Source organism: Anabrus simplex, chromosome 1 (genome assembly GCF_040414725.1).
Source record: "Anabrus simplex isolate iqAnaSimp1 chromosome 1, ASM4041472v1, whole genome shotgun sequence".
In the NCBI taxonomy this organism is placed as follows: Eukaryota; Metazoa; Arthropoda; class Insecta; order Orthoptera; family Tettigoniidae; genus Anabrus; species Anabrus simplex.
The window spans coordinates 1,576,393,294-1,576,420,185 of NC_090265.1; the positions used below are offsets into that span (position 1 = coordinate 1,576,393,294).

Sequence of the window (26,892 nt, forward strand, 5' to 3'; positions counted from 1 at the left end):
TATACTGTTGTCTCAGACATTTGTTTCCCTTTATAATTCGATAGTGAGTTTAATATTGGAAGTATTGGAGGAAGAACCAATATTCCTGATGACAAATGCGTAATGGATGCTGATAGACAGATCGGGGTAGAAACCTATTTCTGAGTAAATGTGAGGTACAGATTGCTCAATTGAAGATGAAAATGGGAAGTTAATTATATGAAAGTCAAAACATTACTGAAAAATCTACAGATGAAACTGATAAACCAGAAAAAAAGGAGCAAAAGAAAGCTGTCATGTGAAAATGAAATGTGTAGATTTGGCCAGCACCTCTGTTCCTAAAACATGTATTGATATTATCCTATCTAATATAGATGGTTCTTTGTACTAATAAAGGAGGACAATACAGTTTAAGACTTTTTTTATTTGTAAAGTGACCTCTGTTTCTATTATCCCTGTTTGAAAATCCAAAATCATCAGTAGGTCTAATTATAACACACAAGAAGCAACCCCTAAGTGGACAAGATGTGCATGTCATTTTGTGACTGACAGTGTTCCCATCCTCACATCACATGATAAGCAAAATTGTGTGAAACTCTGCTAGACTCCTTTTCAATATATTTTACTGACAATTTACTGCATTTCATTTGTGAACAAAGTAATTTATATGTGTCACAAAAGAACTGTAACCTTGATGTGATAAAAAGGGAAATTCTTATTATCAGAGGACTTTTATTATCTAGTTATGCCAAGTATTCTAAAAGGATGATTTACTGGTCTAAGGAGAATGATGTACAACCTATTTTATCACAGAGTATAAAATGCAGTCGCTTCAAATTAATTTTGAGGCATTTTCACCTAAACAATAACAATCTTTACTATGGGAGGGATCGTCTATTCAAACTTGGGTCTTCACTGACCTCAGTAGAATCTGCCTTTAGGAAATATGAGGGAACTCATGGAAACCTCTCCATTGACGAAAGTACGATTCCATATTATGGAAAGCATTATGTCAAACAGTTCATCAAGGGAAAGCTGATACATTTCAGTTTCAAAAACTGGGTCCTGTGCTCTGCCAGTGGCTATGAGATGTCTTTCTAAGTGTATACAGGAAAAGAAAATGAAAGGCTGAAGGACTTGGTGGAAGTATAGTCTTATCTCTTGTTGATGCAGCTGAAACTGAATCCTACAGGGGGCAGAAAATTTCTCTATCAACTACTTTACATCTATATAATTGGTAAGACATCTGGTTTCAAAGAGAATATGTGCAACAGGAGCATTACAAGATGGAGAAGTGCCCCCTTTGGACCAAGGCATATGTGATAAAAGAAGAAAGGTGTTCATATGACTACAGAAGTTGTGGTAATGTTTTGCTGGTGCACTGGAATGACGATAGTATTGCTACTGCTGTTAGGAACTACGAACAGATGGAGGTAGGTGCTGCATCAAGGTAGCCCAGCATAAAAAATTGCGAAGTGTCTGTACCACAATAAAGGTGTACAAGTCCTACAATGAAAGCATGAGAGAAATAGATCAGCTTAACCAGTTTATGTCAACGTACAGGTCAGACATGAGGCAGAAGAAATGGTGGTGTCTGATGTTCTCATAAGCTCACCGGACAAAAAATTAGTCACCCCTGGAGAAATCACTTAATACCGTGTAACTTCACCTCTGGACTCGATAACCACCTGGATTCAGTTAAGAAGTGAGTCCACAAGGTTGTGCAGGGACATCACATTCAGGTTAAGCCACTCGCTGAGGATTTGATTGCACAATTCCACCAAATTATGGGAATGCTGATGTCGGCGTTTTACCTGCTGTTCCAACATGTCTCACAGATTTTCAATGGGGGTTCAAGTCAGGTGAGTTTGCAGGCCAATTGAGATGTAATAGGGTTGGGGAGTGTTCATAAAGCCAGTCACATATGCGTCTAGCCCAATGAACTTTGCTGTGGTCATCTTGAAAAATGGATATCATAATCAGTAAATTCATGAACGTAAATAGAATTGGACACACAGTATTGTCATAAGTCTGTAGTGCAAATTGTAGGTCCATTTTACAGTGTAAATTGGATAAGGTAATCAGTTCTATAACAGTACTTAGCTTGCAACATTATTGTACAATTTATTGCCGAGTAACTATTGTACTGGCCTGAGTGCATAACATCTGATATATCAGATGACTTATGTAAATAAAACTTAATATTATGATTATTGGAGTGTGTTTGTGTAATTGTTAAGAGTAAAAATGTATAAATAAATGTAAATAAAACACAAAAATAACTTTATGCACTAATGGGTTAAGGTGTATAACTCATAGAGAAACAAAGGGGAAATGTTGGCGTTTGAATTTGAACCTCAAATGTTCTTGTATTACTTTATGATAATAGATTTGCTAAAAAATACAAATTATCCTTCCCGTTCCCCTCATATTTTGTGAGATGTACATGTTAATTAAAAACCCCCAGATGAGACTAGCATTGCTTTAACTACTTGTGCTGGACTTTCACTGTCTGACCTGAACCCAACAGTGTTAGGTTTGTGAGATCCAAACTGTCTTTCATTACCACCCTTTATGTCCTTCCCATACCTCTCTCCTTTAGGGGCCAAACTTTATCCTCTTCGATTGATGTAAAGTGGAGCTGACATTATTATTATTATTATTATTAATGTCACTTAAAATAACAGGAACTACAATCATCACTGCCAAATTAGCTCCCTCTGTGAATCAATGGTAAGAGTGTCAGCCTCAGGATTCCCAGGATCAGGGGTTCAAACCCAGCACAGGTAATCAGATTTTTGAAGGGCAGAAGAAAGTCTGTTCGACACTCCATATCGTACAATATCGACATGTAAAGGATCTCTGGTGACACATTTGGTATTAATTTGACAAAACTAATTTTAAAAACTCAACCATACATCGCCCAACAGAGGTCCAGTTTTCTCTACCATTATTATTATGTGCGTATGGACCCAATGGATCACGCAAAGCTCTAACGATTCTGTTTTCTGAGTTGCCAAACAGCACTCATCCTTTCTTCGTGGATCCCTTTTCGTTCTTCTGTCCACTTTGCTCCAGTCTTCCTTTTCATTTCCTTCTCTGGTTGCACTTTCCATCCATTAATTTTTTTCCTATAGAGGTCTGTCTGTGATGTCAGTTGAGTTCATCTGGGCTTTTTCCAGATCCTTCTTCACTTCCAGTACCCATGGAATATTTTTTAGATGTTCTATATGGGTGAGAATCTTGTGTGTCAGTTTACTTGCTGGCAGTCTGCGAACGTGCCCATAAAATTTCAGACGTCTTCTGCGGATGTATGCTGCAATGTTGGAAAGCTCCTCTTCTGTCACTTTGCGTGATCTCAGTCTATAACCATCTTCCGTTTTTTGGGGGCTGAGAATTTTCCTCAGGATTCTTCTCTCTTCTTTTAAAATGTTTTCTAGGTCACCTTTCCCGTTTAGTGTAAGGGTCTCGCTGGCATGTAAGAATTCGGGCTTAATTACTGTATTATAGTGTCTGATCTTTGCATGGCAGGACAAGCACTTTTTATTGTATATGTTGTGAACCCTACCGTTGGCTTTCCGAAGTTTTTGTAGACAAATTTTCCGGGCAGCTTTCTCGCCTCCCGTTGGTTCGAGTATTCCTCCCAAGTACTTGAAGTGTGGTACTCGGTTGATTTGCCCATATGTAGTGTTCAAATTTTGGATGTCAAGTTTTGAGCAGAAGAACTTGGTCTTTTCAAAGGAAATTTGTAGGCCAACCTTTCCAGCACATTCACTAAGGGTTTCAATTTGTTTGATGGCTGTGACTACATCATCTGTCAGTATGGCCAGGTCATCTGCAAAAGCGAGGCAGGATATCTCAATACCGTCTTTGGGTCGCCTTAGTCGTATGGGGCACCAGTATCCCATGTCTTTCAATGCCTTTTCCCACTCGCAGATGACTTTGTCTAGGACAAGGTTGAAGAGAAGCGGAGATAGGCCGTCATCTTGTCGGATGCCAGTTTTAATTGGGAATGGTTCAGAGATCTGCCCCATGAATTTGACTTTGGAGATAGTGTCAGTGAGTGTTGCCTTGATGAGGTTGAGGGTCTTGGAGTCAAGCTCCAGTTCCTCAAGAATAACGAAGAGAGACTGTCGATCATCATCATCATCATCATCATCATCATCATCATCATCTTGGAACTCCAGCTGGAAAAATGTTATTCACTTAATGAGGAGTTGTTGGGCTCATTAGAATTACTCTTTGATAAACAATCTGGTCTCCAACATGAACAAGATCCTTTTGTAAACACACATTCTTTGATCTCAGCATCCAAATAAAAACAAATTTGTCCACTGCACTTATGCTTGAGTATATAGATGCCACTGTAGAGATGGCATGGAAATACATTAGTAAACTGTTCAGAACTATTTAAGTTTCCCTCTCTGTTTTAATTACTGTGTTGATGGGGTGAAAGTACCTCACATCACTGTAAGTACAGTACTTAGGTGGTAATATAAGGAAAAATCTTCACTGGGGCAAATCACATTAATGAGGTTATAAATAAAAGTTACAGATCTCTTCACATGGTTATGAGGATATTTAGGGCTTGTAGTAAGGATGTAAAGGAGAGGAAGTGTAAGTTTCTGGTAAGATGTCAGTTAGAGTATGTTTCCAGTGTATAGGGCCCACACCAGGCTTACTTGATACAAGAACTGGAAAAGGTGCAAAGGAAAGAAGGACGATTTGTTCTGGGTGATTTCTGACAATATTGCAAACTTTGGACTGGAAAGACTTGGGGGTAGGGTGACAAGCTGTCCGACTAAGCGGTATGTTCTGAGCTTTCAGTAGAGAGATGGCCAGAAATGACAGTAGTAGACGAATAAGCTTGAGTGGAGCTTGTAAAGGTAGGAAAGATCATAATGTATAGATTAGGTTGGATTTCAAGAGGACAAATTGGGGCAAATATTCATTTATGGGAAAAGGCATTGGTGATTGGAATAATTTATCAAGGGAAATATTCTTTGGAATAATTTAAGGAAAGACTAATCCAACTGATAGGAATGTTGTCCAGGTGGCAGATTCCCTAAGTGCAGATCATTGATGACTGATTGATTTATTGATTGATGGACTATTTTATAATTAACTATCTTGAAGTATGAAGCAATTTCATGACGATACTGTGTTTTCATTTCTGTGAAGAAATATACCAAAATGTATGTGGAGAAAGATGTTGTACACTCAAACTTAAAAATTTCTAGCAGGCACAATTATGGAATTAGAATCATCCATGAATAATTGGCACAATTTATTTGGCCTTCATATTGCTGAGAGTATAGAATAATAATTGAATTTTGTACAATTGTTTGGGAAATGGTAAAACAAAATTTAATCTGTATTATAAATTGGAATCCAGAGTTGATGATCCCCTTTGTGTCACTTTTGAACATTTTGTATGGACAGGAAGGGAACACAAGATGTAAAAGTGTATATCTTTCCAAAGTTAAAACATGCACATATGATATTTTTGGAGGCTGAATATTAATTGTTGTGTTATTTATAGCAGAGAACAAATTTAATTAAAATATTATATTTCCAAGACCTAATCTTGCTGACTGGTGCTTTTTCCCCATTTCTTTCTAAAAGTGTATAAGTAATAATTATCATATACTTTTGTTAAATATTCCCTGATTCAAGTTCTACTTCATATTTTACTGTATAACTTTTAAACTAGACGTTTTTCACTAAAATATTTTTTTTTGTAAATTACATCTTTTTTATCAATCATCAAATTTCACCTCTTGGTTTAATATTTGCTGCTATAGGCAGCTAGATTTGTGACCCTTCTTCTCCACCCATCACTCATACTACTACTACTACTACTACTACTACGAAAGTAGATTATATATTTCTTCTGTCATGCAATACTTACAATTTTTTGCCTTTGACCCGAGGAGATTGGTCGCGATTCTTGCAGAGACGTAGTCGATGAAAGAAGCCTGGCTGGTGCTTGGCGCTGCCCGCACCGGCTGGCGCAGGGCAGATGTCAGCAACAACGCCAGCTTCGCTGCCCTGCCAACATGTCCAGACGCACACCTGGTCCCTTGATAGTTCATAGATCAACAAAGGACATTTTCAAAGGGAAGGAAAAATCAAATAAACAACAGTTTTCAATGTATAATTGAGGTACGCTTCGCTAATTTATACAATATATAATGTATTTGCACAGCACAAATTATTTCTAAAACTAGTTTTATCTACTCTCCCAACTTTAGGTTACTTGATTTAATGACAAGATTCAGGATTTCTCTCTCTCTCTCTCTCTCTCTCTCTCTCTCTCTCTCTCTCACACACACACACACACACACACACACACACACACACACACACACACAGATTTTCTGTGCTTTCACCAAAGAAAGCTACATAGCCAAGGTGGTAAATATGTGCTCATTTCACCTAGAAGGGCAAGGATATTATTCTATGGCAGAAAGGTGAAATGCTTAGAAATGAAACTTGAATTTCTGGATTCAATAAGTGTACACCAGAAATAAGTATGAAATTAATTCCTTGAGGAAAAGGTAGCTGAACATAAACTATTATTCTATCTTTCTTAATGCCTAGATTACGAAACCTTTACTTCCCATTTCACCATGGGCTTTCATGGCTTGTATCGAAACAGCTCTGGTTCTTCTAATTCTAGTCAAACATTTACAACATTAGATTGAGTGATATTTGTGTATTAGAAAAGTGGCAATTAATTAGCTCCAGAACATGGCAGTGTTTATTGGTAAGCGTAGATATTGACAAATATAAGACAAAGTAGATGTACAATCATATTTTACAATAAATTAGAATTCTACGGTCAAGTGAAACTGCAAGCTTCTTTTTTTTTTTTTTTCCATATTGAGATTATGGTTGTATTTAGAGTAGTATTTGCATAAGAAAATCAGGTAGGCTAAGGAATCTTGGATGAAGGAGAGGAGTCAAGAAATTGAAGACCTACATAGCAAACATGATGTGTGTAATTTGAATAAGAAGGTAAAAGAAGTAACCGATAACTTCAAAACTCGACTACTGAATGCAGTAAATAGTTCGATTTCCAGTGAAGAGGAAGCAGAGGAAGAATGGATGAACTACGTGCAAAGTCTATTTCAAGAAGGAACAAGCCTGCTTTTACCATTAGACCTAGCAAGTACAGAACATGGACCTGAAATTTTGATCAGTGAAGTGCAGAGGGTCGTAACATTATTAAAAACTGGAAGAGAAGCTGGCCAGAAATTCAGAAATGAAAACAGTGTTAGATTACTAACCAAGTTTTTAAAATTATGTATACAGCAAAGATGTGTATTATCTTCTGAGCTGCTCTTCAAGGAGTAGAAGATGGAGTAAAAATTATCGGTAGGGTGATCAGCAATCTGAGGTATGCAGATGACACTGTCCTCCTGATAGTACTGTAGGTCTTCAGCGTCTGGCAGACAGAATCGTAACAGAAAGGGATAAACTTGGTCTCAAAAATAACACTGACAAGACCAAGGTGATGTCCATTTCCGGAACATGTAACACACACATTCTTATGACCATTTATGGGAAACCAGTTGAACAAGTGCACAAGTTTAAGTACCTTGGCAGCCGGATTACTGAGGACTTAGACCCAGATTTAGAGGTCTGTGTACAAATAGAAATGGCTCATACTAGCTTGCTGAAAATGAGGAATCTACTGTGTGACAGAAGCCTCAGCTTGGAGACACGTTACAACTTCGTCATGTGCTATGTATATTCAGTGCTTCTATACGGCACGGAAACATGGACTCTGAAATGTAACACCATTAAGAGAATAAATGCCTTTGAGATGTGGGTGATCTAAAGGATGTTATGGATCTCGTAGTCTGACCACGTCTCCAATGCTGCCGTACTTAAACGCATGAGGAGGGAACGAATGTTGGTGTGTACAATCAAGAAAAGAAAGTTAGCCTACCTTGGGCATATTATGAGGAATAAAAAATACAACCTACTTAAATTGATCATGCAGGATAAAATTGATGGGTGTAGGGATTGCGGTCGATGGAACTTACCCTGTCTGTGTGTCCTAAAGTTGAATCGACTAGCGTATCTTCATTACCAGAACATCGAGGAAAGGGAGTTTTCCTTTACTTTCAAAATGCTATTCAGATGCTGTAGAAATCGCTGTCGTTGTTCCTTTCCATGGCTTCCTCGAGTGCTGTTTGCTCAAATTTTTCCATGAAGAAATTTGTGGTCACCAGATTCAGAAGACTTCCCAGGGCAGCGCCATCAATTTTTTTGTAGAACTGTCACTCCATTGTGGTAAGGCAATGGTTGAATAAGATGGTGATGTCCTCGGGAAAAATCTGAGCAATGTGGTCCAGGACCTCAATATGGCCCTACATGTCAATGGGTGCAGCCATAAAGATAGACAGCAAGTACTCAATCCCAGGCGTCCAACAATCAGAGAGAAAGAAGACAAGTAGCCAGCAACTAAAGTCTATCTGCCATACATTGGAAGGATAACCAATAGACTAGGGAGGCTACTGGTGTCCCATGGAGTAAAAACCATATACTGTACAGGTCAACGAAGAATATCCAGGAATTGCTAAGGTCTGCTAATGATAAGCACCATCCTCTCTCCATAGCAGGGGTCTACAAGATCCCGAACAGCTGCAGTCAGGTGAACATGGGAACTACAAAACACAGCATCGCCTACCGACTGAAGAGCAAAACTAACACATCCGGCTGAGATAAGCAGAAAGGTCATGTCACTGAACACACTCTGCTAGCAGGCCACTGCATACAGTACAGAGACACCAAAGTACTATCAACTACTGTGTCGTATCACGCCTGGCTCCGAAGGGAAGCCATTGAGATTCTGAAGCACTCCAATAGCTTCAACCATGAGAATGTTCTTATCTGAGGATATTAACAAAAAGCAATGGCAACTTTCACAGGATCCAGTCAAAGCTAATACCTAGGAAAGATGAAATAATGGGCTTATACAAACTTTTGGGAACCAAGTGATAATGAAGTTATGTTAAACTAAAATGCAAACTTCTTTTCAGTTATACTTCACTGCATGTATGATGTAAACCATCAAGATGAGTTATTATTCATCTTGATATTTGCAGACTTTTCTGTGAAAGACATTGAAGTCAAAGAACATTTACTTCCTTTTATCCTTTATTTTATTCAACATGGGAAGGTATAGCCATTGTACTTATAAAGGAGATTATGAATCTTGAAGTCAAATTAAGACTTTGGAGATGTGGAGATTGTCCTGTTCCTTTAGGGCTTCTTCTCACAGAGCTACTCAAAAGAAACTATAGTAGCCTCTATACCAGAAAACAAGGTGACTGCTTCTCAAGATTCCTGTTCTCCACACATGATCTACGCCAGGGGTCGGCAACACAGTCATCACGGGCACCATGGCGCCATTTGGCAAGGTATTTGTCACCTGCCTTGTATTTTGTAATTCTGTACAATTTTTGCAATAGTTTCCTTTGATAAATATCATTTAAATTTTAATTTATTTGTTGAGCAATCCTCATTGGCCAACCAATTTGAAACTCCGTTATAGTACTGTCTATAGTGTTCTATCAAAACGATCAGGAAGGCCGTGATTCTGCTCCATAGTGATGGTGTAGAGATGGGGTTGGCAAAACTGTCTTACAATAGCATAATGGCCAGCACACAATTGTCAGTATTTTATGTTGTGACAGACAGTACAGTTCTGTTTCAAGAATGAGTAATAACAAGAGCCAAAGAACTCAGAGAAATTATTTTAATAATGAATGGGAGCAGCAGTTCATTTTTGTAGATGTAAAGGGTAACTTTGTGTGTTTACTTTGTAACACGAGTGCATCTATTCCCAAGAAACTCAATGTCGAGAAGCACTTTAATACAGTTCACCGATCTTTCAATGATAGCTTTTCTGTGGACTCAGAAATAAGGAAAAGAAAAGTTAGTGATTTGAAAACCAAGTTGAAATCTCAACAGTTAGTTTTGACCACACGAAACAAGCTGTCATCAAATGCAACAGTTGCCTCCTTTAAAGTTTCTCACATATTATTGAAAAGGAAGAAACCATTTGTAAGATGGTGAAATATTCAAAGAAGTGATGATAGCTGCTTCAGAGTCACTATTTGATGGTTTTTGAAATAAAACTGAAATTATTCCTCTTATCAATAAAATGCAGTTATTGGCTAGAACGGTTACAAGGAGGCTGGAAAATATACAGCTTATAAATCTCATATTTTATCCTGTATTGGCTCAACACAACTAAGATTAAGCTGGTTTATATCATGTAATTAATAAAACTATTATATAGAAATTGGTAAGTATTGGAAGGTGGGAACCTACTTATAACTTAACCTTAGCTGGAAAATATATTGGAAGACATGGAGTTCCAATTAAAATATGATTTACGAAGGTGTGAATTTTATTTCTTGCAATTAGATAATTCGACGGACATTTCAAATATAGCACGGTTATTGTTAATAGTGAAAATGGCGTTTAGCGACTTTTCCTTCAAAGAAGAGTTTCTTAAAACACTTCCATTGACTCAATGAACTAGAAGAGAGAATATTTAAAATGTTTCAAGAATTATGTGCAGGAATGAAATATTCCCCTACAAAAGGAGATCTTGCATTTGTTGGCTGCAAGAATGGAATTATAGCTTTATGTATGAAAGATGAAAGCTTCCCTCATTTTCAGTCTTATCACTGTATATTACATCAACAAGTACTATGTTCAAAAGTCCTTGATTTCATAAACACAGTTGTGGAGATTGTTCATTCGATTAGGCTGCTTCTATATAGCACAGGTTGACTAAGGCACTGTTGGAAGATGAAGATGTTGATTAATATAGTGATTTAGTCCTTCATACAGAGGTTAGGTGGCTAAATAGAGGGAAAGTGTTAGCAAGATTAATTAGTGTTCTCGAAGGAATAAAACTCTTTCTTAGTTGAAGAAAAGAAGTATACACAGAGCTGGATGATGATGTGTGGCTTATGGATCTGGGTTTCCTGACAGATGTTATGCTAAATATAACTTAATCTACAACTCCAAGGTAAGGATCATCATACTGTGAAAATATTTAGTGCTGTGAATGCTTTCAAATGTAAACTGGATTTGTGGAATGTTAATCTTTCAGGAAAATGTCTTTTTCACTTCTGAAATTTGAAAATCATGTTGCAAAGTATAAATTAAGTAAATTTAAACACACTGCCTTCATTGCTCACCTTAAAACTCAAAAAAAAAAAAAATAATAAAAAAAAAATAAATAAAAAATAAAAAAATCAGTGAACGATTCAAAAACTTTTCAATGATGGAACTAGTAGTGGTATTTCTATCAAACCTTTTTGTCACGGTCAATGTTTGTGAGATAACTACTGTACTTACATCTTGAGAGACTTAGTAGAAATTAAAGATAAGGAAGCCCTTAAAATGGAAGTAATAAACTTAAAAAATGACATCAATTTAAAATTCATTTCAAAGATGATAAATTTTTGAACTTGGTAGATACAAACTCTTATTTGTTGTTGAAAAAATGCACTTTGAAAATCCGCTCCTACTGTGCATCAACTTACACATGTGAATCTGTATTCTCAACCATGAAATATCTGAAGTCAAAATACAGGTCCAGATTAAATAATGTTCATAATGATAAACAGTGGCGGACCAGATGAAAATATGGATTGACAACGCTCTCAAAACAATAGTTAATATTACAAAAACAAGTGGTTATGTTAATGAGAAGAAAGAAGACATACCAAAAGCGATAAGCGATCTGAGAAACTGCTTTGATATGATAACTAATGTAGTGAAGGACAAGAACGACAAGGACAAGAACAATGAAATGGGTGGGTAGGAGACAGATATCTGCGCTCAGATGGCCTTCACTTAAACCGCAGTAGTACATATAAGTTAGGAAATTTGTTTAGAAGGGTTATAGGCAGGTACATTCAGGGAAACAGGGTGGCCTAGGGAGCGGAGTTAAGGGAACAGGGAACTAGAAATCAAGTAGGGATTACATAAAAATGTTAGTGCTCAAATGTAGAAGCACTGTAAACAAAGCAATCAAATTAATTTAATAGATATATACTTACCCAATATTGTAATAGGAGTTGAATCATGGCTGAGAAATGATATAATGGATGCAGAAATATTCCCACGGAACTGGAGTGTGTATCATAGAGATAGGATAGGAATGGTGGGAGGTAGAGTATTCATTCTGGTGAAAGAAGAATTTGTAAGCTACGAAAAAGTTAAGGATGAAAAACATGAAATTCTGGGTGTAAGGCTCATCTCTAAAGATAATGGCAACTTGATGTCTTTGGAGTGTAGAGACCGGGAAAGGGTAGCGCTGACGCTGATTCAGAATTATTTGGTAAGATAATAAGCTATGTTGGAAATGATATGGAAAGGAATGTGATAGTAGCAGGTGATCTCAATTTACTAAATGTCGATTGGGAAGGTAATGTGAACAACAGGAAGCATGACCAACAAATGGCAAATAAGTTAATATGGGAAGGGCAGCTGATTCAGAAAGTGATGGAACGAACTAGAGGGAAGAATATTTTGGATGTGCTGCTGATAAAACCAGATGAGCTCTATAGAGAAACCGAAGTAATAGATGGTATTAGTGATCACAAAAGCTGTTTTCGTTGTCATTAAAAATAAATGTGAAATAAAGGAAGGTATTAAAATTAGGACTATTAGGCAGTACCATATGCTTGATAAAACAGGCATGAGGGAGTTTTAAAAAAGTAACTATGATCGCTGGAAAATGGTAAATAAAAATGTAAACAGACTCTGGGATAGGTTTAAAGCAATTGTTGAGAAATGCGAAAATAGGTTTGTACCTTTAAAGGTGGTAAGGAATGGTGAAGATCCACTATATTATAACAGAGAAGTAAAGAGACTAAGAAGGAGGTGCAGGTTGGAATGAAATAGAGTTAGAATTGGCTATGAAAGTAAGGAGAAATTAAAGAAACTTACTAGGAAATTGAATCTAGCAAAGAAGGCAGCTAAGGATAACATGATGGCAAGCATAATCGGCAGTCATACAAATTTTAGTGAAAAATGGAAGGGTATTTATAGGTACTTTAAGGCAGAAACAGGTTCAAAGAAGGACATTCCAGGAATCATTAATGAACAAGGGGAGTGTGTATGTGAGATCTTCAAAAGGCAGAAGTCAGCAATATGTAAAGATTGTTGGTTACAAGGATAATGTCCAGATAGGGGAGGTGAGTAATACTAAAGAAGTATTAAAATTTACAGTAAGATACAAAAGTTGAAAAATAGAAAAACAGCTGGAATTGATAAGATTTCTGGGAATATACTAAAAGCAATGGGTTGGGATATAGTACCATATCTGAAATACTTCTTTGATATTGTTTGGTTGAAGGAGCTATACCAAATGAATGGAGAGTTGCTGTAGTAGACCCTGTGTATAAAGGAAAGGGTGATGACATAAAGCTGAAAATTACAGGCCAGTCAGTTTGACATGCATTGCATGTAAGCTTTGGGAAAGCATTCTTTCTGATTATATTACACATGTTTGTGAAATTAATAACTGGTTTGACAGAAGGCAGTTTGGGTTTAGGAAAAATGTTATTCCACTGAAGCTCAGCTTGTAAGATTTCAGCAAGATATAGCAGATATCCTGGATTCAGGAGACCAAATGGACTGTATTGCAATTGACCTATCTAAGGCATTTGATAGGGTAGATCATGGAAGACTACTGGCAAAAATGAGTGCTATTGGACTAGAAAAAAGAGTGACTGAATGGGTGGCTATATTTCTAGAAAATAGAACTCAGAGAATTAGAGTAGGCAAAGCTTTATCTGACCCTGTAATAATTAAGAGGGGAATTCCTCAAGGCAGTATTATTGGACCTTTATGTTTTCTTATATATATCAATGATATGTGTAAAGAAGTGGAATCAGAGATAAGGCTCTTTGCAGATGATTTTATTCTGTACAGAGTAATAAATAAGTTACAAGATTGTGAGCAGCTGCAGGGTGACCTCGATAGTGTTGTGAGATGGACGGTGGGCAATGGTATGATGATAAACGGTGTTAAAAGTCAGGTTGTGAGTTTCACAAATAGGAAAAGTCCTCTCAGTTTTAATTACTGCGTTGATGGGGTGAAAGTTCCTTTTGGGGATTATTGTAAGTATCTAGGTGTTAATATAAGGAAAGATCTTCATTGGGGTAATCACATAAATGGGATTGTAAATAAAGGGTACAGATCTCTGCACATGGTTATGAGGGTATTTAGGGGTTGTAGTAAGGATGTAAAGGAGAGGGCATATAAGTCTCTGGTAATACCCCAACTAGAGTATGGTTCCAGTGTATGGGACCCTCACCAGGATTACTTGATTCAAGAACTGGAAAAAATCCAAAGAAAAGCAGCTCGATTTCTTCAGGGTGATTTCCGACAAAAGAGTAACATTACAAAAATGTTGCAAAGTTTAGGCTGGGAAGACTTGGGAGAAAGGAGACGAGCAGCTCGATTAAGTGGTATGTTACGAGCTGTCGGTGGAGGAATGGCGTGGGAGGACATCAGTAGACGAATAAGTTTGAGTGGTGTCTTTAAAAGTAGGAAAGATCACAATATGAAGATAAAGTTGGAATTCAAGGGGACAAATTTTGACAAATATTCATTTATAGGAAGGGGAGTTAGGGATTGGAACAACTTACCAAGGGAGAAGTTCAATAATTTTCCAATTTCTTTGCGATCATTTAAGAAAAGGCTAGGAAAACAACAGATGGGGAATCTGCCACCTGGGCGACTGCACTAAATGCAGATCAGTAGTGATTGATTTAAATTATTAATTCTGAAAGCAAGGTTATAGAATACCAAAGAGAAGATGTATCAGAGGGAGAAGACAGTTTGATTCCGAGACAATTAGCACCATCTGATGGCCACAACGAATAATCTGCAAGTAACTCCAACTGGCAGCTAATCCCTTCTAGTGGCCACACCCAAGCAGGAGAAGGTAGTTCGATCTCGGAACAAATAGCTTCATCTCTTGGCCACAACCAAGAACCTACAAACAGCAACAACAACCAACTTCACCCATCTGACGGCGGAATGCAAATCTCGCATTTATTTGAATGGACAACCCTACTCATTCAGCAGAACAAACCCGTGAGCAATGAAACTAAGGATCTGGTGGATTTAAAAGAAACCATAAGATATATGATGGACTTCATAACAAATAAAATAAATATAATTATTGAAGAAAAATTTACTCAGACCCTGAATAGGAATGCAGTGCTTACTTACAGGGATAGTGAAGAACTCCATAACAAAACAGACGGAAGGGATAATGGTCATATCTATAGAGGAGAAACAGAATGGATAACTGTAATAAATAAAAGAAACACACAAACCATCCGAGTGACAAGGTTTCAAGAAGATGATCTGCAAGCTGCAGGCAAAAATGGCATGAAATACAACAGAAGATAAGGTTAAGAAGTACCTAGAGAAAAATGGAATTAAAGATAACATCCATTGTGAAGAACTTCACACACGAAGTGAAAACAAGGCCTTCAAAATAGGTTTCCCTTTCAAATTCCTTGAAGTTGCTGAACGACCGGAATTCTGGCCAAATAGAACAAATCGTAAGAAGATTTTGTTTTCGGAGAGTAAACCGTGCTGAAGGAGAAGAACAATAAATATACACATATGCTCCTATGGAACATCGAAGGCATAAAAAACGCTCTGCCTCTCTTTCCAATGGAGACATTAAGCAACTACAACGCCATTATACTGACGGAAACATTCTCAACACGGAATTTCATCATTCAAGGGTATTACGGAATTCATTTATTCACCTCCCAGACCACAGGAAGACCAGCAGGAGGGGTTTCCATCTTTCTCAAACCGAACTTAGGGAAAATAAAACAAATAATAAAAGAAGAAAACACAATTATCATAAAGACCAACCTACTATCATTCATTGGTATGTATGTTCAACCACATATGTCAACAGAGGACACAATTGAAAGAGTAACAGAGGCCTTGTCACAAACGCAAACAGATGATAGAGTAATCAGGTGACCTAAATGCAAGAATAGACAAACCAACCGTCAGAACAGAATTGATTAAAGAGGCACTGGAAGATGCCAGCTATGTCCTTGTTAATAGCCCCCAACATGAAGACGTACATAGCCTCGAATGGAACCTGCGCCATGGACTTAGTCTTTTACACAGATACAGACATTAAAAAATTCAGTCAAAAACATTATGGACTTCAGCCATAGCCCCGATTAGGAAACATATACCAATCTCGACAGTCTTTGAAATCACTCATAAAGATCAACTGCCAAGAAAGAAAATATCCAGGAAATTAGATCCAGAGAAACTAAGACATATCAGTGATGAAATAGATAAAGCAAGGTTATTAGTTCAACGACATGAACTAACTGAAGCAGTGGAAATGTATACAAGAACCCTTCAATCATGACAAACTCACACAAAAGTAAGGAGATCACAACCATGGTTCAATAAAAAAGACCCTCCTGGCACTACATCGAGCGAAGAATACATCGAACTCGAGTCACCTGGCCCAATACGCCGAACAAAGAAGGAAATATAAATCACTAATCGAGAAAACAAGAACGGAGTACATTGAGGAAGGCATCAGGAGACGTGCTGCAAATGCCCAAAATGACCCATTCCTAGTGCTTAGGAAACCAAAAACTTCAGCAACAAATAATATCTCAATGGAATCATGGGAACACCATTTCAAAAGCATTCTCAACCTCCAACACCGATCAACAGCTTTTGAATTAACTCCAGTAACAATGACAGGAAATCACATCCCCATAACGAGGCAGGAAATATACAATACAATAACAGCAGCAAAAAATGGAAACGCCCCCAGCCCAGACAGCATCTGTACAGAACATCTGAAAGACTCTCTATCTGTCATGCTAGACTACTGGGTACAACTATTCAACACATGCATGCACACTGGGGAAATTCCAGAGCAATGGAGATTGTCAACAATCAAAATGAAGTTTAAGAAAGGAGAAACTAACAACCCTGATTCATATTGAGGTATAGCCCTTGAAAATACATCATTCAAAATCTTCACGAAAATCTTAACAACCAGGCTTGCAGAAGAAATAGACTCCCAGATACCAGAAAATCATTTCGGCTTCCGAAAGGGAAGAAGCACACTACATGCCGTAAAATACCTAATAGAACAAGTCCAAGATACATTGAGGCATCCAGGAAAGAAATATTTTGTAGTCTTCATAGACTATCATAAGGCTTTTGACCTTGTTGATAGAGCAACACTCGTCCAGAAACTCAATTACCTAATAGGGGCTACACATCCGATAGCAATCATAATCTCGAATATCCTCAAATATAATTTTGTCCAAATATCAGACAATATAACCCTATCCAAAAACGTAACCCAAACAAACGGAGTCCTACAAGGTGACCCAATCAGCCCAATTTTGTTCAATATCATGACAGCAGACATCACAGAAATAATAATAATAATAATAATAATAATAATAATAATAATAATAATAATAATAATAATAATAATAATAATAATAATAATAATAACAACAATAATAATAATAATAATAATAATAATAATAATAATAATAATAATAATAATAATAATAATAATAATAATGTTATTTGCATTACGTCCCACTGACTACTTTTTAAGGTCTTCGGAGACGCCGAGGTGCCGGAATTTAGTCCCTCAGGAGTTCTTTAACGTGCCAGTAAATCCACCGACACGGGGCTGTCGTATTTGAGCACCTTCAAATACCACCGGACTGAGCCAGGATCGAACCTGCCAAGTTGGGGTTAGAAGGCCAGCGCCTTAACCGTCTGAGCCACTCAGCCCGGCGAAATAATCATAGATACCTCAACATTGCTTATATTTTACACAGATGATATGGCAATAGAGCCAGAAAACATAGAAGAGCTCCAAGAAGTCCTCAACAGGCTTACATCATGGGCAGAAAGAAACTGTTTGCAAATAAACCACAACAAAACTAAACAAATGACCTTTAGGAAAGGAGGAAAGCATGCACCTCAAAATACAATAACCATGCACAACAAACCTCTCGAGTAGTGCCGAAATTCAAGTACATTATCCACGTCAAAGAAAAATATATATATATATATCTCTCTCTCTCTCTCTCTCCCCTAAACCATTCTATTGCTCATAATGTTTGGTCTGTAAACTGCACAGATCTTACGATGAATATAGATAGCTTTCAAACCTTTCGCATTCAGAAAACGAATAACAGACCGGACTTCACAGTCGGCGGGACTCTCGATTGGCGAAGCCATTCCAAATGCTTGCCAACAAACGTACACAAGGGCGACTATTGCCGTAATGGCGTTTCTGCCTTGCCAGTAGATGCAGGTATACAGCGCGCATTCACGGAATACCGACCGCAGCTCTGTATCGGTGGAACATCAAAACGGTACTTAAAAAAACATGCCTGGTAGATACACATGAAAGATACACACGAATAATAGCAGGCAATATACTATCTAAATATACCATATTTACACTTCATTTCTCAACTGAAATGTGGTTATGTGATATATGGTTATATTATATGATTTTTACAGCTTGTGGATTACTATTATTTTCCTTATTACGTGCGATGGAGAATAAAAGTATCCTTAAATGCTGAAAAATAAGAGGTTGTCTACAATAATTTGTCAAAACTACACCGGAGACTTGAACTGCAATATTATTGGGATATAGGAATTTGATTATTAACTTTTACTCGATGAATAAACAAAGGTGCGAAGTCTACAAATGATCAAAATACAGTAATCAGGTGATTCATGTATTTGATTACTCAGCAACAATATTCTCTTTGATCTTGCTGGAATGCAGCAAACAATCATCAACAATCCAAAGACTGTTAAGTAATTATCCAGTGAAATACCGTGTAGGCCTATTCTCTTTAACTTCTTTTTAAATCGAAGTTTATAGGTGTATTGTGTTATTTAATTGAATAAATTATTACCTTCATCAGAGTTTGAACGGATATCTATACAAAATACCAGAAAAACTGTGGAAGTTACAACTCCTTATGATAATCTGTCTTTGTAAGTATTATAAAAACAAACCTACAGGTATTTAAAAATAAGTTTAGAAAAGATTTAATAGTATTATCTAAACTTAACTTTGAAACAATATATATATAAAGAATTTTACCTAACTAACAGGACATTGGGAAGGGCTCATATTGACAGTGCTTGAGTATATATTTTGAATATTTGAGGGAAATTCCACCTTGTCAATATTATAAGTCATGTATTTTTATTTGCTTGTTAAATTACAATTAAAATATAGTGGAACATGTTTTGTCCCTTCCTTTGGGACATCTTTTGTCACTTATTAAATATGCACTATTCCAAAAGTACAAAAATATACACTAAGTTAAAATGATGTGATGCTTGATGTAATTACACTTATATGCAATAATAGTAGAATATCTTCCATTAAATGTCTTTGGAGACAACGTCTCGATGAATGATAAACAGTCAAATGAGTCCATGTAGGGCAATAGTTTTAACACAATTTACAATTGTAGCTCAGTAATGACCAAAAAAAAAAAAAAAAACTGTGTCCTTAAAAATATAGGTATATGTGTTGACAATATGGTAGAATGTTCTAAAATGAACATTAAATCACTTTTTGTGTGGCTGATTTTCATAAAATTGTCTCATAAAAAAGGCCTAATTTTGATGTTGGAGGATAGTTCTTACAATGATTGAACATTTTCAAAAGATACATCAGAATGCTGTATAATTGCTATGAGTGGAACTAGGGGAAACTCCTCTCATAACAATTCTTTGAAGAATATTCATGAAGAATAGAAATGGTGAAACAACTTCAAGTGCATTTAAAAAAAAAAATGTTTATGCATATTATTGATGCATGTACAAAAAACACTTTTAACATTACTTTATTTTTCTTTTGGCAATTGGCCTGATCCTCACTTTTTCTTTTCTTTTTAGACTCTTTTTTTCTATACGGTACATAAAAATTAGGCTTCTTATTATGAGACAATTTTATGAACATCAGCCATAAGAAATGTGAGTTACTGTTCATTTTAGAATATACTACCACATTGTCAACACATATACCTATATTTTTAAGGACACAGTTTTTTTTGTCAACTACTGTGCTACAATTGTAAATTGTGTTAATACTATTGCCTTGCATGGTCTCATTTGACTGTTTATCATTCATCAAGACCTTGTCTCCTAATAATTTTAATGAAGATATTCTACTATTATTGCAATATTGTAATTAGACAGAGCATCACATCATGTCACATCATATTTTTGTGCTTTCTAATAGTGCATATTTAATAAGCAACTGAAGATATCCCGGAGGAAGGGATGAAACATGTCCCACTATATTTTAATTGTATTTTAACAAGCAAATAAATTATTTATAGTATTGAAAATTTGGAACTTCTCTCAAATATTTGAAAAATATACTTAACAGAACATGCCCAGAAAATAAGCAGAAATGTATCAGGGAGAAAAAGAAGAAAGAAGAAGAAGATCACCCTAGTTGTTGACCTTCTGTTTCCAAGATCAAGTGTGATTGGGGCTGAGGTTGATGGGATTTATGTCTGTTTATATGTGACTGTTCTGTATCACTGGCCTCCAACATGGTAAAGAATTCCTATGAGAAAAATTCTGACACACACTCTCACTCTTATGATCTATAGCATTAAGGAGCATTAAGCAAATAACATTATTATTACTGTTATTTATTGTATTTATTTATAAATGCTCACTGTACTTAATAATAATAATAATAATAATGCTATTTGTTTTACGTCCCACTAACTACTCTTTTACGGTTTTCGGAGACGCCGAGGTGCTGGAATTTAGTCCCGCAGGAGATCTTTTACGTGCCAGTAAATCTGCTAACACGAGGCTGACGTATTTGAGCACCATCAAATACCACCAGACTGAGCCAGGATCGAACCTGCCAAATTGGGGTCAGAAGGCCAGCGCCTTAACCGTCTGAGCCACTCAGCCCGGCCTTACTGTACTTAAAATGCATGTTTTGTTTGATTTCTAGTGATTATTAAAAATAAGGAAAACTTGCTCATCACGAGTCAGGGAAGTACTGAAAATGTGATCAAGTGTACAGGTCTTCGAAAATCATGGGAGGAAATTTCTGTACCTACTTGTATAGTGATATTAGAGCTACTGTATAAGAAAATTTCTTTAGATAGTTACCTGTTCTGGTGAGGGGGTTTCTTGAGGCTCAATTGGTGTAGAGGTTGGGGTGCTATCAGTGTCTTCTTCTTCCAACAAAGGCTCAAGACGGCGCCGTGGGGGGAATCCCCGGACAGTGGTGGGGAGTGGGGGCACCGCCAGCAACTCATCCATCATGAGCTCTGTTTCCTCATCTCCTGGCCCGGGGGATGACATGGAATTGGAAGGGGATTCCTGTTGCTGTTTCAACAGAGAAAATAAATTAGCTGAGATGGTTAGTTTGATGCTAGGTAAGGATCACACCTAAAAAAATTAAATGTTGAACCTTGTTCATAAAACTATTAAACGAATCTACTGTATTTTCCAAATGTAGTTTTATAGCCTGGAATAATGGATCCTATCATGCCATTATCATAATTGGCAGTAGTTTTGCAACAAAACTTAATATGGTTTATTTTATGATTTCAGTTTAAAACCAGACAGAAGCTGAAAAAAGAAAGTGAAGATAAATTGCTAGAACAACAACCGGCTCAACATAAACGTCACCCAACTCTATAATAGAGTGATCAGAAACTTCAGGAACATCATCAGGAATTGGAATAACTCCGCTGGGAGCTAGTACTTCAGCTGCATATCAGCTGACCAGCCCGCTGCAACAGCTAGCTCAGGTGGCCATGAACCCATGGCCATTCCACCCATCATTCACCAGTGCAGCGTCTTTGCTACATCATTGCACCATGCCACATGAGGCTAATGCTTGAACCACCTAATGCCACCAGCCAGCGCCCAGCCAGACTTCCGGAGCCACCCATCCTATCGGTGGCCGCGTATGGTGTGGACTGCATTAATACAGATGACAAGATGACTGTCCAATTACAACTGGAAGGCCACCAAATCTATCGGGTGATCCGGAAACAGGACGTGATGATGCTCTGCTGATTTACGGTACCATGGTTTAAGCACGGCGCCAACGGGTGGAGCCATCCACGTCCTCTCCACTCCAGAAGATCTGCTGTGGGAGGTGGCAGTGGTTCAACCACCCACCAGGGGCAGCATATCTCCAGCCGGAGGTATGTGCCATATGTTCGAATCAGGAATATCCCACTAACATTTTTACACTGACTGACAGAGCAAATGCAACACCAAGAAGGAGTGGTCAGAACTTTATGCCAATTGCAGAGTAGACTGACGTCACTGAGGTATGCTCATGATGTGAAATGCGCCGCTGTGCTGCGCACGTAGCGAACGATAAATGGGAGACGGCGTTGGCGAATGGCCCACTTCGTACCGTGATTTCTCAGCCGACAGTCATTGTAGAACGTGTTGTCGTGTGCCACAGGACATGTGTATAGCTAAGAATGCCAGGCCGCCGTCAACGGAGGCATTTCCAGCAGACAGACGACTTTACGAGGGGTATGGTGATCGGGCTGAGAAGGGCAGGTTGGTCGCTTCGTCAAATCGCAGCCGATACCCATAGGGATGTGTCCATGGTGCAGCGCCTGTGGCGAAGATGGTTGGCTCAGGGACATGTGGCACGTGCGAGGGGTCCAGGCGCAGCCCGAGTGACGTCAGCACGTGAGGATCGGCGCATCCGCCGCCAAGCGGTGGCAGCCCCGCACGCCACGTCAACCGCCATTCTTCAGCATGTGCAAGACACCCTGGCTGTTCCAATATCGACCAGAACAATTTCCCGTCGATTGGTTGAAGGAGGCCTGCACTCCCGGCGTCCGCTCAGAAGACTACCATTGACTCCACAGCATAGACGTGCACGCCTGGCATGGTGCCGGGCTAGAGCGACTTGGATGAGGGAATGGCGGAACGTCGTGTTCTCTGATGAGTCACGCTTCTGTTCTGTCAGTGATAGTCACCGCAGACGAGTGTGGCGTCGGCGTGGAGAAAGGTCAAATCCGGCAGTAACTGTGGAGCGCCCTACCGCTAGACAACGCGGCATCATGGTTTGGGGCGCTATTGCGTATGATTCCACGTCATCTCTAGTGCGTATTCAAGGCACGTTAAATGCCCACCGCTACGTGCAGCATGTGCTGCGGCCGGTGGCACTCCCGTACCTTCAGGGGCTGCTCAGTGCTCTGTTTCAGCAGGATAATGCCCGCCCACACACTGCTCGCATCTCCCAACAGGCTCTACGAGGTGTACAGATGCTTCCGTGGCCAGCGTACTCTCCGTATCTCTCACCAATCGAACACGTGTAGGATCTCATTGGACGCCGTTTGCAAACTCTGCCCCAGCCTCGTACGGACGACCAACTGTGGCAAATGGTTGACAGAGAATGGAGAACCATCCCTCAGGACACCATCCGCACTCTTATTGACTCTGTACCTCGACGTGTTTCTGCGTGCATCGCCGCTCGCGGTGGTCCTACATCCTACTGAGTCGATGCCGTGTGCATTGTGTAACCTGCATATCGGTTTGAAATAAACATCAATTATTCTTCCGTGCTGACTCTGTTTTTTCCCCAACTTTCATCCCTTTCGAACCACTCCTCCTTGGTGTTGCATTTGCTCTGTCAGTCAGTGTACTAATAAATCCTCCCCTAAACATATCAATTGCAACCTCAACCGTCCTGTTTTCAGTTATAAACATAAATTGAAACCTGAACCCAAAACTGTTGTCCCTGTCCAGTCTCAAGACCTCCCTACCCATCTCTTGTTCATCCCTCCCATCCTCAAGTTCTGAAAACATTATTAGTTTCATTATGATGGTGTTGCAGAACATCCTCCCCTTTCATCGCACCCACATCCTCTATCCATCCAGCTTGCAGCTCATTTGGTCCATAATACTCATGAAGATATAGCGTAGTTGGGGAGTAAAATTCACTTCACATTTGTCTCCTAAGTAGCCTACTGTGGACTTAATGTGGTTAACGTTATTAAGCTCTACTATGTCAACATTAGATCTGTAAAAGCCAATCAGTTGTTTGTGGAAACCTCTCTCTCCCAGTTTGCCTTGGACATTTTCATTCTTAACGAGACCTTTCTGTCGCCTAACCAAAAACCCACAATTTCATCCATTTAATTATTTTGTGCCTATCGCCCTGATCAAGGTCAAGGTAGTGTTGCCATAGGCATCAGAAGGAAAGTCACAGTAATACAATACTTCTGTCTATATCCAAATAATTTTACAGAATACCTCAGTTTAAAAATTCTTACTCCTCTTAAATCAAATACCATTGCACCAATTTATTTGCCATCAAAAAGCAGTTCCATCAGATTCTATCAAGTTTATAGACTCCAAATTTTCTGATTACATTCTTTTAGCCAATATCAACATAACTTCATTTAATAAAACCCAGATTTTAGAGTTTAACAACCAGTGCGCACATCTATGGGGCAAGTGTTACCCCTTCCCCTTCCACACCCTCTCCTTAGACAATTTCACTCGTGATATCCTAATCACCCTCACTAATGAATTCTCCAACCATACAAAAGCTTGCTTCTATTAGAAGTGACCATACCTCTGCACTTATTACCCTTCCTGACATACTTCCATCAGGTCAATTGGCCAGGCGGTTAGGGGCGCAAAGTTGTGAGCTTGCGCCTGGGAGATAGTAGGTTCGAACTCCACTGTCGGTAGCCCTAAAGATGGTTTTCCATGGTTTCCCCATTTTCACACCAGGCAAATGCTGGGGCTGTACCTTAATTAGGCCACGTCCACTCCCTTCCCACTCTTAGGCCTTTCCTATCCTGTTGTCGCCTTAAGACCTATCTGTGTTGATGCAATGTAAAGCAAATTTTAAAAAATACATCCTTTCACGTAAAAGACAACTTTCCTCTTGGCCTTCACTTACCAGATGCTTCTCCCACACAAACTGGAATAATTACAGGACTACTATAACAGAACTAATCCAAGACTCAACTCCTCCTACTCCATACCTACCCTTCTCTCCCTAATTACTAAAATAGAGCAACCTATCTTCACCTCTGATAATCTTCATATTCCCCGTCACTCATACCACCCTTCTAAACCCTGAGTCCCTCTTAAAGCATTACGACTACTTCATCTAGCACACCACTATTACTATGCATCTATGCACAAATGACCCTACCATTCTACAACAACAGAGACGAACATTAAGTCATGCCCGGTCATATATTGAAGCAATTAAACATAAACTTTATCAAGAACTGAAGAAGTTGAAACCATTTTGGAGGATCCAAACATTCCAGTAGAACCACCAACATGACAAGAGATTGCACAAGCAGTGAAACAAATGAAGAGTGGCAAAGCCCCAGGTGTAGATAACATTATCCAAGAAGCCCTAAAGGTAGATCCAGATTTAACAGTGGAAATCATGGAGCCACTTCTAACACTAATATGGAATGAAGAACACCTTCCTGAGGAATGGGAGGAATGGAAGAAGGGTGTCCTCATCAAGATACCGAAGAAGGGTGACCTCTCAGATTGCAATAACTGGAGGGGAATAACGTTGCTCTCATATGGGGGAAAAGTTATGTCAAGAGTCATACTGAACAGCATAAGCATAGCCGTTGACAGGAGACTACGTCAAGAACAGGCAGGTTTCAGAGAAGGTCGGTCTACTGTGGATCAGATTAACACAGTAAGGCTAATCATTGAACAATTTGCTGAGTATCAGACATCTCTGTATATACTTTTCATTTATTTTGAAAAGGCCTTTGACTCTGTCAACCAGAGGAAAATGTGGTAGGCTATGGAAAAGTTCGGAATTCCACAAAAGATAGTCCGTCTTACACAGGCAATGTATGATGGATATACTTGTCATGTAGAACATAAAGGGAAGCTGTCTGAACCTTCTGCTGTAAAATCTGGAGTAAGACAAGGATGTCTACTGTCGTCAATCTTGTTTATCGTGACACTGGATTGTATGCTGAGAGAGGCAATGAATAGAAAGCGTGGCATTCAGTGGGGATTGAATAACCGATTGGAAGAAATGAATTATGCAGATGATCTCTGTCTTCTTGCGGAATGTTTCAGGACATGGAAATCAAACTGAATGACTTAAAAATAGAAGCTAAAGAAGTAGGCTTAAAGATTAATAACGAAAAGAAGGAAATACGCATAAACCATTGTAACAATTGTAGCTTGACTCTAGATGGAATGGATATAGAAAGGGTAGAGGAATTTTGCTACTTAGGAAGCATGGTAAGCTAGGATGGAGGTGCTTTTAGAGATGTGGTGAGTCATATAAATAAAGCCAAAGGAGCTTTTGCACAGTAACGACCAGTATGGAGATCCCCTCACATTCGTGTAAAAACGAAGCTAAGGATATTCAACTCAAATGTTAAATCTGTGTTACTGTATAGAAGTGAGACCTGGAAAGTGACCAAAGACAATCAATCAATCAATACTGATCTGCATTTAGGGCAGTCGCCCAGATGGCAGATTCCCTATTTGTTATTTTCCTAGCCTTTTCTTAAATGATTTCAATGACATTGGAAATTTATTAAACATCTCCCTTGGTAAGTTATTCCAATCCCTAACTCCCCTTCCTATAAATGAATATTTGCCCCAATTTGTCCTCTTGTATTCCAACTTTATCTTCATATTGTGATCTTTCCTACTTTTAAAGACGCCACTCAAACTTATTCGTCTACTAATGTCATTCTACGTCATTCTACGTCATTTCTCCACTGACAGCTCGGAACATACCACTCTTGTGATACAAATTCT

General features: G+C 38.4%; 1 protein-coding gene across 1 annotated transcript in view; it reads right to left on the reverse strand.

Moving 5' to 3' along the window:
* The window catches only part of PsGEF (Protostome-specific GEF), a 603,069-nt gene that overhangs the window by 10,118 nt on the left and 566,059 nt on the right, over positions 1 to 26,892 (reverse strand). The window contains exons 24-25 of the mRNA XM_067138170.2: positions 21,247 to 21,465; positions 5,891 to 6,054 (exon numbers count right to left, since the gene is read on the reverse strand). Of these exons, the coding sequence (XP_066994271.2) occupies positions 5,891 to 6,054; positions 21,247 to 21,465 (383 nt within the window). The remainder of the gene's footprint in view (positions 1 to 5,890; positions 6,055 to 21,246; positions 21,466 to 26,892) is intronic.